At 34.1% G+C, this 16,629-nt stretch overlaps 1 protein-coding gene across 10 annotated transcripts in view; it reads left to right on the top strand.

The window, feature by feature from the left end:
• The window catches only part of Cog6 (component of oligomeric golgi complex 6), a 145,410-nt gene that overhangs the window by 38,957 nt on the left and 89,824 nt on the right, over nucleotides 1–16,629 (top strand). For all 10 annotated transcript variants that reach the window (XR_013423421.1, XR_013423422.1, XR_013423426.1 and 7 more), the window contains exons 14-17: nucleotides 11,633–11,764; nucleotides 12,070–12,237; nucleotides 15,356–15,463; nucleotides 16,456–16,509. Coding sequence is in view for 2 of the 10 variants with exons in the window: in XM_078016086.1 (XP_077872212.1) it covers nucleotides 11,633–11,764; nucleotides 12,070–12,237; nucleotides 15,356–15,463; nucleotides 16,456–16,509 (462 nt within the window). In the remaining 8 variants the exon portion in view is untranslated. The remainder of the gene's footprint in view (nucleotides 1–11,632; nucleotides 11,765–12,069; nucleotides 12,238–15,355; nucleotides 15,464–16,455; nucleotides 16,510–16,629) is intronic.

The following is a 16,629-nucleotide window of genomic DNA, read 5'->3' as shown; positions in this document are numbered from 1 at the left end:
AATAGTTAGTAGCAGAGAACGTGGTCCATCTTTGTTTTTTTAAAGCTCAGAGAAGCCTTAATAGGAGTCTATTTCATGGTAACTGTGCATGACACAAGTTCTTTTGGAAAGCAGCAATAATATATGGAACTGAAGTATCTATCTTATATTTTTTTGCTTTGTGAATGTGTTTGCACCAGAAATATATTAACAGTCAATTCTGGTTATGTTTGTTTATATGAGTTCTTATGTAAATAAATTTTTCTGAAATAATTCATACATGATACAAACATTGAACATGAAGAGATAAACACTAGCTAATAAGAGTGCAGTGGCCTCTGTTGGCCTTAGGTCGTGTTTCCTTTATGGGAGAATGGTCAGTGGAATCAGTGATTGCTGTACTCATCACATTTTATGAAACTCCTGTGCTTAGGGTGCTGTGTTAGCACAAAAGAAGGAGTGTGTGGCAATCCATGCATGCTTCTTTTCCGGGAGAGAGGTGCTAAAGGGAACTTTGAAGGACATATAGGATTTTGATGTTAAAGAAGGAGGTAAATAGAGGGTCTTCTAAGTAGAAGAAATAAATAGAATATGCCAGAACACAAGCTACAAGTCACCAATAAACACATTTTTTTTAATTTGTTAAGAAAATCACTTGGAAATTGGTGTGTTGTGTGAGTAGGAGGGAGGCCAGATGGGAGACAGGCATTGAAGGGAGTACTGAAGCCATTTGTGGAAATACATGACCTAAGAGGGATTTGGAAATACCCATGATGGACAGATACTTGAGGGGTGAAGGTAAAATCTTCAAAACTTGATGACTGATTGAATATGGACAAGAGAGAGGAATGGGTCTGGAATAATTTCTCTGTTGATTGTAAATCTTTGGAATACAGAAAAGGGGTAAAATTTGGGAGATAAAGATGCTGATGTTGTCTTAGTAGAAAAGTTGAATTTGAGGGACCTACCTGTGGAATATCTCTCTGGAACTGGAACTCTGCATTTGGATTTAGAGTTTTGCATGAAAGATGTATTTGAAACCTTAGGTTTAAATGAAGTTACTAGGGATAATTTTTTGTAAGAATAAAGCTACCAGGAATCACATTTGGGGGAACACTGACATTTAAGAGAGGAAAAAAGTTACCAGTATGATGCTGAGAGAGAATAACCAGAGGAAGGAGGAGGATGAGAGCGTCTTATCAGAAGGCTAAGATCGTGGAGCTTCCAGGAGGTAGGCTGGTGGATGACAGGTGCTGCATGAGGCGTTCTAGTCAAGACAAGGCAGCAGGCTTGCTCTCTGGCACTGTATAGACGACCAGTGGCCTTGCTGAACAAGATTAGTCTTGTGGTAGGGACAGCAGCCAAATTTCAGTAAGTGGAAAAGCACAGGGATAAGTATATTACTCAAAGCTGCATGAGGGACTCAATGAAAATAAAAATGTATTTGTCTTTCATATTTAGATATTCAAAAGACAATAATAACACTGTGATAATTAGGAAGGATGAAATTAAATTTCTCTGACAAATTGGAAAAGAGAAAAGCAGAACTATTTAAAAGACCAACAAAATTGATGACCTAGCAAATCTCATTAAGGAAAAACAAATAAAATTTAGACTGTAGCTTTAGAAATCAGAAAATTCTCAGAAGTGGATTAAAACTTTGTAGAGAATATCATGTGCAATTTTATGCTGAAATAATCTGGAAAACTGAGTAAGAAGAAAAATTTTAAGATGATATAAATTGATTTTAAAATAGTTAAAGATAAGAGGAAACAGGGAGACTGGCTTCTCATCTTGTGCTGCAGCCAGGGCCTTTCTCCAAATGATAAACTGGGTAGATGTAAGCCTGCCTTACTGTTACCTCCTCACAGGATCACTGTCCTTCAATTCCTGCTGTCCAGTGTCCAAGTAGTTTTTAAAAGTGTATTACTTACTTGTTTGGTATATGAGAGCTGTTGCACACGTAAAGGAATTAAAGTTCTGTCTCCATCAGAAAAAAAAAATGAAATAAAAAAGGATGGCAAATGTAAATGCACCTTGGGAGGGAGGAAAGGCAACTAAAGAATATTCTGCGTGGCTGATCTCAGATTGCCAAGATGTTTCATTCCTATCTGTGAGGAGTGGACAGTTTTATACAACACAGAGAAATAGGAGGAGCATCCCAGTTCTTTGATAGTATAACACTGACATTAAAACCTGTTGAAAGTAGTGCAGTAGTGAGGATCACAAGTCAGTCACTTTTTCACTTTCCAAAAAATGTGTCATTAGATCAGACCCATCATATTAAGACCAGGTGTGATTTATTCCACAAATATATAAAACCAGATGTGATTTATTCTACAAATATAAGAATATATCAGAGTTAGAAAATAAATGTTTTAGGTGATCAAGGATACTATTATATACATGTTTATGTGTGTGTATATATGTATACATATATGTTGTTTACACATTAAAATATGGTGATTAAAAATAGACTTATTAAATATGTAAAATATGTTAAATTTTATATTGTCATGATGTTTAATCAAATTGGGGAGAAAAACCTTAGTATATAAGTAATGGAAGAATACTTCTTTAATAATATGAAGATAAATAGAACTAATAGCCTACATAATTAACATAGAAGTTCTAGAGGCATATTCCTATCTAAATGAAGATCAAGAATGCTTGCCAATACTTTTGGATAACAGCCAAGGTAGACAGACCAGATAAAGGGCTGGGGGTGTGGCTCAGTGGTAGAGTGCTTACCTAGCACTTAGCCTGGGCCAGACCCAGAGTTCAATTCCCAGTATTTCAGAAAGGCAGGGGTGAGGAAAGAGATCTAAATATTTCAAATGAGGAGACATTAGATTATTGATGAATGTTATGAGTGTCTACTGTAAAAACATAGGAGAATCAGCTGGAAAGCTATAGACCCAGAAAACAAATTTTCCTAAATCCTAGCTCACAAGGAACTCAGTACTACTTACCTGAATGACTGGGTTCCCTTCATTTTTTGGTAGCCCATGTTCCGTCATTATCTTACTTTCTCTTTTACCTTTGTCACTTTACCGTGTTCACTTTGCAAAACCATCATGGATTAATTTTTGTATGTATTGTCACCACTAAGCATTGCTTTAAGAAATTATGAAATTATATAGACTGAAGATTGGAAAATTCACTAAGATGAGCAAAGTCCTCAGTGATGTCCAGCAAATGCTGCGTGATTGTAGGCAGCCACTCCTCTTTACCTTACTTTCGACCATCTGGACAAGTCTACATATAGCCTCCTGTCAAGTGTACGAAGCCTTGCCAAGACTGGACAGTGGGTATTTTAAAAGATCTTTGCCAATATGGTGAGCAAAAAGTGACATCTCATAGTTTTTCTCACTTGAATTTCTGTGATTCTATAAAGAAAAAACATTTTATCTTTTTTGCCTGTGTGTGAGTTGTTGAGTCCTTTGCCATTTTCCTACTGGATTATGTCTTATTCTTAATTTCTGATATTCTTTATACCTTAAGAATATTAACATTTATGTTATAAACATTTTCTATAAATTACCGTTTTCCTTTTAAATTTGCCTGTAGTCTTTTCTGATCAGATTTTAATTTTTCCATTGCAAAATCTTTAAGTTTTTTTTTCTCCTTATAGTTTTTCCCTTGAAAACATGCCATGTTTGAAAAGTTCTCCACAGGAAATACATTTAGAATTTAGTATGTGATGAAGTTAGCTTTCATTGGTGAGAAAATTATAGGTTGTTTAACTAATTTGTTTAGATGTATGTTCTAAGTTTTCACTCAATATTTTTGATGTTCCTGAAGTTTGCTTTTGTCTATACTAGGAATTTTGTTTACCTTTCCAAAGTGGGTGCCAGTTTGTTTATGTCCCTTTCAAATGTTAAATTTCTCTATATTTTACTACTCATAAAAGTTAAAATGAAAGTTGCAAGAAAATAGGAAGATACAATGGATAACAAAAGGCAATTTTTAAGGATGGCCTCTTGCAATGTAAACCTTGAACAGTGTAAAAATGTGAAGAAAGCAATTGTAATTTGAATCTATTAATTACCAGTCACCAATTGCAGCAAATGTGAATTTACAGCAATGAATGGGTTCTAATGATTATTGTTGTTTTTGTTGTCATTGCTGTTAATAATTGTAGCCTGAAACGTTTTTCTCAGATATGAATTGGGCTGAATTAAAGGATATTTTCACATTAAATTAGATTGGATTATGGTACTCTTTACAACATCTGTGTTGCCCATAGGTATACACACACAGACACACATAAAACTGTTTCAAATTTCTTTCAAGAATTTGATACTTTATATTAATTATATCTTTTCTCATTCTGCTTCTTGTCAACCATTTCACTTCCTCTAAAATGATTCTAATGATTCTAACCTTATAAAGAGAACAACACATATTCAGAATGTTTTTCATTAGGAGAGCTCCCACGTGGAAATTTTGGTTAATAGAAATTTAAGTGGATAGTAAAATTGTTAGGAAGAATATATTAAAAATTAATAAAGGTATAAGCAGAGAGAAACTTTTTATATGAAAAAAAGAAAATTCAAGGACTTCATTTATTAAAACATGTACCTCTTTTCCTCACAAAACATTTGGAGCACTTGAACATTCATGTGGGAATAGGGAACTACCAGGCTTTCCTGGAACATTTCATGACTACAAGTCTAGGAGAGCAAAAGATAGTGCTGTATCAATTCAAGCCATACAGATATTTTCTGAAATTCTTCTTACTGTAATAATAATATAATTCTAATTTATAAAGGATATAGTCTGTTATAAATGAAACCCATACTAAATTAATAGAACTGATTTTTGCCCATTCCTCTGAAAACAGCCCTTCATGATTTTTTAAAATAAGTTGTGATTAAATTCCAGGCTGTGGTTATTTAGAGTCCCTTTTTACTACTCAAAGCAAAGGATCACCTGGGAACTTATTGTACATGCAAATATCTCAGGCCCCACTCCAACCCTAGTGAATCGAATATGTATCTTAACAAGATTTCCAGTATATTCATGTGCTCAGTCTAAATGAATAGTTTTAGATTGTTCCTTACAGATTGGTCTGCCAAGAAAAAAATAAATAAAAAAGATATTTTTCAATTGAAATGCTTTTAACATTATTTCAAACAGACATTTGTTTGTATTTTTTATCTTGGATAATTTTATTTACTTAAAAACTTTTTAATTCCAGCTGGGTGTGGTGGTACATGCCTATGATCTCAGCAACTTGAGAGGCTGAAGCAGGAGGATTGCAATTAAAAGCCAGCCTCAGCAACTTAGCGAGGCCCTAAGTAACATACACCCTTTCTCAAAATAAAAAATAAAAATTGCTGGGGATGTGGCACACTCTGGGTTCAATCCCCAGTACCAAAAACAAACAAAAAATTTTAATTTTGGTGGGCTGGGGTTGTGGCTCAGTGGTAGAGCGCTTGCCTTGCACATGTAAGGCACTGAGTTTGATCCTCCGCACCACATTAAAAAAATTAATAAGTAAAACAAAGGTATTCAAAAAGCTTTAATTTTACTTATTGCCCAAATATGAATGTCACTTATCATGAACAAAAACAGTCTGTATGTAGAATAAGGAAATTAATTTGAAATATAAAGGTGTCTTTTGGTTTATATGTTTTCATTTTTTAAAGCAAATGCCTGAGAAGATTTTGAAATTACATAACAGAAAATTGGAAGATCTTAAATAGAAGATATTTGAAAGAATAAAATAAAGTTGCAGAGAAATGAAATCTAGAAAGAGCTTTTGCAGTTTATATGGTGCAAACTTTTCATTTTTCTCTAGGAAAGTCAAAGCACTTATACTCTAAAAGGGATAAAAAGCGCCTAGTCACAAGAAGAATGAGAGCTGTTTTCATGTTATATCTCTATACAAAGAAAGTAATATACTGAATATTAAGTTTTCAGTAGACTGAAGACTGTTTTTAAATGTGAAATTTTTTCTTTATATTTCAACTTAATTATTAGGGAAAATGTACATAAAATTATGAGTGTGTTTCACAAAACTCTTGGGCATTAATTAAGAATTATTAATGATCACTTTGTTTATTAATTTTTGATATTACATGGAGATATAATGTCCAATACAGAAGTCATAGTGTATACTTCACTGAATCTTTATTTTTTATTTTATTTTATTTTTTAAATAAAGGAACTATTTGTAGAGGAACAAATCATTCCTTTTTATTTATTTTTTTTTAAAGAGAGAGATTTTTTTCAATATTTATTTATTTATTTTTAGTTCTCGGCAGACACAACATCCTTTGTTTGCATGTGGTGCTGAGGATCGAACCCAGGCCGCACGCATGCCAGGCAAACGCGCCACCGATTGAGCCACATCCCCAGCCCAACACTGAATCTTTATATGTGTGTACTCCTTAACCATCATCTCTATCAAGATATTATACCTAACTAGCACCTGAGAAGGCTTTCTCTTGCCCTGACCAGTCAGTGCCTTCCCCAGCATGCACTACCATCTGACTCTCTCTACCCCCTTTTCCCTGCTTTTTAACTTCATGTAAATAAATTTATACAGTGTATACATTTTTGGCTCTTACGGTTTATTTAATCTTATGTCTGTAAGATCCATTTGCATGTTTAGTAGTTCTTTTTTAATCATTGTGAAGTTCCTTTGTATAGATAGATTATATAAATACAGTGCAGTTTGTTTGCCTATTCTATTGTTGATGGGTGTTTGGGTTATTTCTAGTTCTTGGATATTGTAAATAAAGCTGCTATGAATATTTCTGTACATCTTTTGCTGGGCATAAGTTTTCATTTCTGTTGTTTGTATCCCCAGATATGGAATATATCTGGGTGATAGAACTGATAAGTTCTAGTAGGTATTTCTCCTGAAAATATTTTCCTATTACTCTTCCAGGAATGTGTGAAAGTGTTAGTTGCTCCACATCCTCTCTAGTCCTTGATGTTGTTGGTCTTTTTAATTTTAGCCACTGTGGAAAATATGGGACAGTATTTCACGTGTGTAGTTTGCATTTTTCTGAAGACTAATGGTGTTGAACAGGTTTTCATGTTTATTGGCTGCTAGATGTAGTCTTTTGAAGTTTGTTGTCCAGTTTTCCATTGGGTTGTCTTTTTTTTCCCCCTACTCTTATGTAATAATTTTCAGTTTTTGAATTGTTTTATCACACTCTTAATGGTGTATTTTGATGAATAGAAGCACTTAATTTTAATCCTTTCCTGTGTACTAATCTTTTGAAATTAATTCATTTTGTGTTCTGTTTAAGAAACCCGGGAATTGAGGATGTTCTTCTCTGTTTTCTTCCAAGGAGCTTCATGAGTTTTAGTAGGTATTTCCACATTTAGGTCTTTGATCCTTCTCAGATTGATTTTTTAATATGAGGTAAGGTAGCAGTGAAGATTTTTTTCAACATGGATATACAGTACACTTGATTCAGTACCATCATAAAGACTGTCTTTTCCCTCTGAATTACAGTGAAAACATGATCATGTGATTGGATTTATTTTATAAATGTTGATTTTATTGGTTTATTTTTCTATCCTTTATAGCAGTGCCACATTCTTTAATCACTCTACAGCTTTGATATCTATTACCATAAATCTTTCAATTTTGTTCTTTTTTTAAATAGTAGTACATTGGCTATTTTAAGCAAGACAATTTTAAGTTCTGTTCAATTCCATGTGGATTTAGAATCATCTTGTCAATTTTTCAAAGTAAAAAGCTTTTTAGGATTTTGATTGATTTACTTTGGGAGAATTTAACATCTTAATAATGAATTTTCTAGTCTGTGAATGTGGTATAGCTCTCCCTTCCTTAGTTTCTTACAGTAATATATTATAATTTTATGGCTTTACACATCTTTTGATAGGCTTATTCTCAGATATTGGATCGTTTCTTGATGCTGTTCTCAGAGTGATTTTTTTCTTTTTAAATTGTATTTTCCATGCATCTGCTACGAGTATAGTTTGTTTTGAATGTTACATACTTTAAGACAATTGGATTTTAAGTGCAAGGATGAGTCATTGAAGACTTAACAGGTTTAGTGAGAGGACTGGCATTTTTATTTACTTTTAAACGTTTAAAGCATTTTGAAAATATTATTTTGGCTGATGTATGGATACTGGAAGGTAGAGTAGGGGAGATGAGACATCTCAGGAGACTCTTGGAGTCAGCCAGGCAACAGATGACAATGCCTCGCTGTTGGGTGGTAGCATGGGGACAGTTTGCAGCATTATATGTGAATATATCTTAGTGATACAGGGCTTGTTGGTAAATGAGGTCAGGGAAGTGAGGAAAAGAAAGATCATAAAATACTTTTGGGTTGATGGTTTGATGAATGGGGTAGTATTAATATTAAAATGTGTATTAAGGTAAAGCTTAGCAAAAACTCCATTTTGTACATATGCCATATTTTCTTTCTTTATTCTTCCATTGATGGACACCTAGGCTGGTTCTGTAGTTTGGCTATTGTGAATTGTGCTTTTATAAACATGTATGCATGTATGGCTATATTATATGACTTTTAATTCTTGAGGATAAATGCTGAGCAGTTGCATAGCTGGGTCATATGGTGCTTCCATGCCTTGTCTTTTAATCCATACTGATTTCCATAGTGGTTATACTAATTTACAATCCCCTCAGGAGTGTAAAAGTGTTTCTTTTTCTTCACATCCTCTCCAATATTCATTTGTATTCTTGATGACTGCCATTTTGACTGGTGTAAGATGAAATCTGTGTAGTTTTGATTTTCATTTCCCTAATTGCTAATGATGTTAAACATTTTTTTCATATATTTTTTGGCCATTTGTATTTCTTTGAGAAGTGTCTTATTTATTTATTTGCTCATTTATTAATTGGGTTATTTGCTTTTTTTTGGTGTAAAGATTTTTGAGTTCTTCATATATTCTAGATATTAATCCTCTGTCAAAATAGTAGCTAGCAAAGATTTTCTCCCATTCTTTAGGCTCTCTCTTCACATTTTTGATCATTTCCTTTGCTGTACAGAAACTTTTAATTTGGTGCCATCCTGTTTATTGACTCTTGGTATTATTTCCTGAGCTTTAGTGGTCCTGTTGAAAGTTTTTGCCTGTACTGGAGTATCGACCCTACATTTTCTTCTAGGAGTTGCAGTTTCTGGTCTAACTTTGAGTAGATTTTTATGTAGGCTGAGAGATAAGTGTCTAGTCCCATTTGTCTACATGTGGATAACCAGTTTTCCCAACACCATCTATTAAAAAGGCTGTCTTTTCTCCGGTGTATGTTTTGGCACCTTTGTCAAGGATCACATGACTATAGTAGATATGTGGGATTGTCTCTGTCTCTTTTATTCTGTTCCATTGATCTGTGTGTTTGTTTTAGGCCAGTTTTTGTTATTAGAGCTCTGTAATATAATTTGAAGTCAGATATTGTGATGCCTCCAACATTGTTTTTTTGGCTTAGAATTGCTTTGGCTGTTCTGGGTCTTATATTCTTTTTTTTTTTTTTCCTTAGTTGTAAGTGGACACAATACCTTTTTATTTATGTGGCGCTGAGGATCAAACCCAGGGCCTCACAATGTGAGATGAGTGCTCTACTGCTGAGCCACAGTCCCAGTTCCTGGATCTTACATTCTTCCAAATGAATTTTAGGACGCTTTTTTCTAGTTTTGTAAAGAATATCACTGGTATTTTGATGGGGATTGCATTGAATCTATATATTACTTTTGGTAGTATGACCATTTTAACATTTTAACAATATTAATTTTGCCTATCCATGAACATGGAAGGTCTTTGCATCTTCTGAGATCTTCTTCATTTCTTTTTTCAGTATCAATATAGTTTTCATTGTAGAGGCCTTTCACCTTCTTTGTTAGATGTATTCACAGGGTTTTTGTTGTTGTGGTTGTTGTTGTTTTTGTTGGTTGGTTAGTTATTTGTTTTTAGGCTATTGTGAATAGAATTGTACTTGATTTCTCTCTCAGAACTGGTATATAGGAAAGCTATTTTTTTTTGTATGTTAATTTTGTAACCTGCTATTTGGCCAGATTTGTTAATTAATCCTAGCAGTCTTTTGGTGGAGTTTTTTAGATCTTCTAGGTAAAGGATCATATCATTTGCAAACAGTGATAATTTAACTTCTTCTTTTTCTATTTTTATTCCTTTTATTTCCTTCCCTTGCCTAATTGCTCTGGTTAGAATTTCTGGCACAATATTAAATAGGAGTGGTGAGAGTGGACATCCTTGTCTTATCTCAGATTTTAAAGAAAATGCTTTCAGTTTTTCCCTATTTACGATGAAGTTAGCTTTGGGTTTTTCATGTGTATCCTTTTTGATGTTGAGGTTGGTTCTTTCTATTCCCAGTTTCTTCAGTGTTTTTAATCATGAGTGGGTGCTGAATTTTGCTGAAGGCCTTCTCTGCATCTATTGAGATGACTAAGTGATTTTTATCCTTATTTCTGTTTATGTGATGAATTACATTTATTGATTTGCATGTATTAAACTATCCTTGCATCTCTGGTTTAGTGTACAATCTTCTTAATATATTGTTGAACACAATTTTCTTGTACTTTATTCAGGATTTTTGCATCTAAGTTTATCAGGGATATTAGTCTGTAATCTTCTTTCCTTGACCAATGTCCTTATCTAGTTTTGGTATAAGTGTGATACTGGCTTCATAGAATGAATTTGGAAATATTCCACCCTTTCCTATTTCATAGAATAATTTGAGAAGTATTGGCATTAATTCTACTTTAAAAGTTTGGTAGAAATCAGCTGAGAATCATCTGGTCCTCTGGTCCTCGGCTTTTCTTTATTGATTTTTTATTACTGTTTCCATCTCATTGCTAGTTATTGGTCTGCTTGTTTTTATCTTCTTTGATTCAGTTTTGGCAGATCATATTTGACTAGAAATGTATCCATTTCTTCCAGGTTTTCCAGTTTATCAGAGTATAAGTTTCCAGAATACTTCCTAATGGTCTATTGGATTTTTGTGATGTCTGTGGTGATTTCTCCTTTTTAAAAAATCTCTTATTTTATTAATTTGGATCTTCTCTCTTTTTCTTTTGTTAGTTTGGCCATGGGCTTATCTATTTTGCTTATCTATACAAAGAACCAATTCTTTGTTTCATTGATCCTGTGTATTGTTTGTTTAATTGATTTCCAGAGCCCCAGATATTAATGATATTGTTGCACTGTTTTTGTGAAGTGATTTGCAATGTGTATGGCCCATGGACTGGCCTCCTGACTCTGCTGGAGTATGTGATGAAAAATTGATTCCTGGACACCTAACCTGGACATAACTAGACGGATCATTTAGATTTAGGCCTGAGAATGAGTGATGTTTCTCAACTTTATTATAGTTGGGATATCACTAGTCTGTTTTTTCTTATGATGTGGGCTAAAAGCATACAAACAAAAAGCAAGGTCATTTCAAATAACATTAAATATAATTCTTCAATTCAAATGAAATTCTGAGATAATCTGACCAAAGTTGTGTTGCTTTTTTTGTTGATTAGTATAGTTCTAAATAAGTTACTGATAAATTATAGATTTCTAAATGTGTTAGCCAGTATTTTTTATTTTGTACGTGTATTGTTTTTATCATGAACTGGCATGTATACCTAAAAATTTAGTGGAAAGATAAAAGGAGTGAGTAAAACATTTTTTATTTTAGGTTGAACTCCCACCACCTGATCTTGGACCAAGTGCTGCACTCAATCAGACACTCATGTTGCTGCGTGAAGTTTTGGCATCCCATGATTCTTCAGTCATACCATTGGATGCTCGTCAAGCTGACTTTGTGCAGGTGGTTTATAAATTCATTTTTAGTGTTTGCTTTTTGCTCCTTTATTGTACATTCTGTTTGAATGCTGGCATTTGTAACTCATATATTTAGATAACCCCTTTTTTATTGTCTATCTTTATTTTAAATGAATTTATTCACTCATACCCATTTTTAAAATTATATGGTTATTATCATTTACTCTTTTTCATGTTCTTCTATAAGTTGGCATCTTTCCAGTTAGTTTGGCATTAATTCTGAAATGCCAGTAATCCAGGAATGTATCACTCATTAGGAAATAAAGAATTGATTTTGTTTTTCATGTGCAGGTTTTGTCTTGTGTATTGGATCCACTCCTCCAGATGTGTACTGTGTCAGCCAGTAATTTGGGCACAGCTGATATGGCCACTTTCATGGTTAATTCACTATATATGATGAAGACAACATTAGCCCTATTTGAATTCACTGATAGACGTCTGGAAATGCTACAGTTTCAGGTAAATTTTGCTATAAAATGAGTATTCCTCGTGATGGAACCATTTTTCCTCTTGTGATCATTTTAAGCTACTGGTTCTGACAACGTGACCTAATTACTATGATCCCTTGATATAGTGTGGTGGAAGGATGGCTACATAGACACACCACATGTTCAGTGTTTTGGTTTTCAGCTTTGGAGGAGCCAGAGTATGAAATTGTTGTGATACTTGGTTCAGACCATAGTATAGCATGGTAGCATGCAGAATATATGAATAATTTGAATAGTTATTCACTGCTATATGCAGTCTCAGATTTTGAGCTGTGAATAATATGCCATATTTTTCAATCTCTGTAGCTAGTGCAAAATGTGTTACAGAGGACAGATATATTTTTATCTGTGTGTAAACCAGTGTTAGGCAAAACATTACAATTTGTTATTACCAGTCCCCCCTCCTCCAAATGGTATTGCTTAGGATTCTGTATGATGGCTAAAATAAAGCTATTTATAAAATTTACCAAATACATGAGTTCCAATTTTGAAGTGATATTGGTAGGTATAATGTTAAAAAAAAACCTTAATTATCTATAGTAAAAATTCATTTGTTAAACTTTGAGTTTTTCTGAGGAATGAGTTTTGCTAGGTCTAAATTTGTGATATTTTCTAATTTCTAATTCCTTCTTTTAAAAGAAATATTTCAAAATTATCTATATTAATGGTTTAGAGTTAAGTAATTCTAGAGTTTGTTATAAAAAGAAAGTGTACCATCCTCTCCACCCAAACATCTTTCTTCTGTTCTCCTTCTAAAAAGGTCAACCTCTTTCAGTTCTTATATTTACTTCTTTTGGTATTTATATTTGTAACTGAATATTTGTATTGCTACTTACTAATTTTTTAAAATATAGATTTAATGTATTGAATGTGTACTCTGAGTGATAAAAATTTATTTCTTTGCTTACACATATACACACAGTAATTGGGTATACTGAGAGCTTTCCCATCCTTCAAATGTAGTTATAATTTTTATTTAGACTTATACTGCATTAAATTATTACAACTATAAACACCATTAATGTCTGAGCCATGTAATGAAGAGTGATATTTTTTTCCCCCGATCTTCAGTAACTTTCTGGCTTTTTGTGGAATTACTAACATTTTCTTTATAAATTTTCACTTTTTTTTTCTGTATTTGCCACTGATTCAAATCCAAGTCTCTGAAAGTTGTCTAAATCTCTTCTTAAGATATTCAAATATTTCAGGTGTTCATCAGCTTGCTTTATCACCAGTATCAGGTTAAGTGTTCCATACTCATTTTTTGCATGGTACAAAGTTCTTTGTCTTATTAATTTATTGAATGTATTAATTTATTCATGTTCCCTAGATCCTTGGTTATTTTTTCCCCCATAAAATGGTCATCTGGACTTTTGACATATATTTCAGCTTTTCCTCCAGAAATCTCCTCAGGCAAATCTTTCTTACCATAGGGGCATTTTCAGTAATTGTTCTATCAGCAGAAATTTCAGATGCCTCTTTCTCAAGCCTCTCTGAGCCATTTCCTCACTGCCCTCCCAGAATCCACCAGCAGACTCCTTGAGTGGATAGCAAGCCGTGATGTGGAAGTGTCAGTTAAGCTCGTTCTTGGGTCATGCTTTTAATGTGCCATGTCCAATGCTGGTCACACAGAGCACTCGGATTCAGCGTGGGAAAGGGCTGTGTTAATGTGACTAAGGGAAGACCTGGTTTATTGGGGTCCTCCAATTTAAGGTTTTTTGTTGGGCTAAGAATTCTTGGTTTTCAGACCTTTTCTATTAATTGTCTTATTAGTAACTTTTCTGCTCTTCCAGTGACTTTTCTAGCATCTTCCAGTGTTTCAAGTAAAACGACCAGGCTGTGTCTATCCATATTTTTAGAAGTCTTTCTTTTTCCATCTTAGACTTCAGAGAGCCATTTCAGTTTGAAACTTAAACCGTTCTTTTGGTCAGTAAAATTTTCTGTTATTTCTTAAATCTTCTTTATATGTTATTTTTTATATTCTAAAGCTTCTGCCCTTGATTGATTTAATCTTAAGGATGTGTTCTCCAATTTCCTTTAAATTTCTTCCCTTTAGTCTATTTCTTTGATATTTGTTCTGTGTTAGTGTCTTTCAGATCGCTTATTTGGTTCTTGTTAGTAACTACTCTCTTTTTCACTTTCTTTAAAGGTTTACATTTGCACATTTTGTTTTTCTTTGATTTCCAATAAGTCCAGTAAGTAAGAGCTCTAATTATACATCACTGGGCATTAACTTTAAATAAATGAAAGTTGTAAGGGGGAAGAGAACAGCTATTGCAGTTGCTTCAACAAGGCAAGCACTTCGATGGTGGCAGATAACCAGAGTTGGGAGTGGTCTGTACCATTGGTAAACAAACTGGTAAAACTGGGGGCTTCCCAATGAGGTAGAAGGAAGAGTCCAGGCATCTTCCTATTAGGAAATGCTGCCACTGGTGAATTGAGTGTTCCTATCATTGCCTTCTGCTCCCAGTAGCATTAGGTGGCTTCCCCAGAGATAGCACAGAGCTGGGGAGCACATGCCACTCACATCTTCTTGACCGTTTCTGAACCTGAAATCTTGGACTCGGCTTCAGCTCTCCCTGCTTGTCACAGATCTGCTGGATCCTCAGGAGGATTTACTGCCTCAGGCTGGGGGGATTTCCTCCAGGCTTCTCCAGATGTTGATTTGATTTGTTGAGTGAGTCCAGCAAGTTGACGGTCAGGAGGTCAGGCATACAGAGCCCTCATCTTCTCATAACTCTTCCTAAGTGTTTTAGTGGACACAGTTGTTGTGTTTTTTGTTTGTGTTCTGCTAATTACCAGCTTAAAAAGAGCTGAGAAGCACCGTTTTCTTTGGTGAGTGGGTAGGCTTGGAATCTTCTTTGGTGTTCACTCCTTTTGAGTCAGACTTTCTCTTCTTTTGTAGGAGGACTTCCTCTTTGGGAGAAGAAAAGGCCTTTTTTAGAGACGCTGTATGAAGGCTCCTGTCAGTGCCATTCCAGGAAACAGGTTCCTGGTGATGAGCCTCAGCCTCCAGGGTGGTCTGCTTCTACTCTCATCAGTGCTATTCCTCTTTTAAATTGTTTTCTTTCTACTGTGTTTTATTTTAGATTGAAGCACATTTGGACACACTTATAAATGAGCAAGCATCTTATGTTTTAACTAGAGTAGGCTTGAGTTACATCTATAACACCGTACAGCAACACAAACCTGAACAGGTAAGCATTGGTGTTCTTAATTGAGGAAATAGGTCAGTGTAGAGTGTGGCCTCTGGACTTTAATCTTGGCTCTCCTACTGATTAGCTGTGTTTTCCTGGGGAGGTGAGTTTCTCTCTGTGTCTGTTTTCTCAACTGCAGATTGGGAATAAAAATAGTATCTGTTTCATAGGACTGTTCTGAAATCGAGATGATTCATGTATAGTTCTCGGACTGAGTGGGTTACCCCCAAATAGTGTCCTTCCTACTACAAATGGTTTTGGTTAAAAGTAATGAAAATAGGGACTGGGATTGTGGTCAGCTGTGGATCGCTTGCCTAGCCTGGGGGGACCCGGGTTTGATCCTCAGCACCACATAAAAATAAAGGTATTGTGTTGTGTCCATCTACACCTAAAAAATAAATATTTTTTTTAAAAAAAGTAATGAAAATATATAAAAACGAATATCATATGATGTACAGAGAATATTCATTTATCAAAGTCATTTGTTTTTACGAATATCATATGATGTACAGAGAATATTCATTTATCAAAGTCATTTGTTTTTATCAGTTAATTTAATACAGAGATTGCTGTATAAATGGTAGTTGTCTTCTTTTTAATTTAACAAATCCTTAAAGGAAAGCAGTTTGTTTCTAGAACCAGCATAACATGGTTATACAGCCCCGGTAGAAATATAGAAGTAGAAACCAATTCTGCTGTCTTTCTTTCTTTTCTAAAATTATCAAAGTGAAATTCTCCAGCCTCATCTTGCTAGCATCTTCTTTTTCTTGCTTATGAATAAATAATATTTTCACTATTGATGAGCTTATGTGCTTCTTACTCCCTCAAAATCACAGTCACTGTTCTTACTGAGGTTGAAGAAATGATACTTCTTCGGAAATAACTAAATGACTTCCTAAATTGAGGCAGCCCACTAGTGTACCATGTTCCCTAAGTGAATTAATGTGTAAATCCACATTTTCATATCTTGTTTCTGCTTTTTTGTTAAATAGGGCTGTTTAGCCAATTTGCCCAATCTAGATTCTGTGGCACTGAAGGCTGCAATGGTAAGTGCATAATAAAATATTTCAGCTTATATTGCTTTAAGAAACGCTTTTCTAAAGTTTTTCTATTTGATAATTTGCTTATGCATGATCATTTTGTTGTTTTGATGAATTGTTTTCACA

The sequence above is a fragment of the Ictidomys tridecemlineatus genome, chromosome 6, assembly GCF_052094955.1.
Source record: "Ictidomys tridecemlineatus isolate mIctTri1 chromosome 6, mIctTri1.hap1, whole genome shotgun sequence".
Classification (NCBI taxonomy): domain Eukaryota; kingdom Metazoa; phylum Chordata; class Mammalia; order Rodentia; family Sciuridae; genus Ictidomys; species Ictidomys tridecemlineatus.
This window is presented reverse-complemented; position numbering and strand designations above follow the sequence as displayed.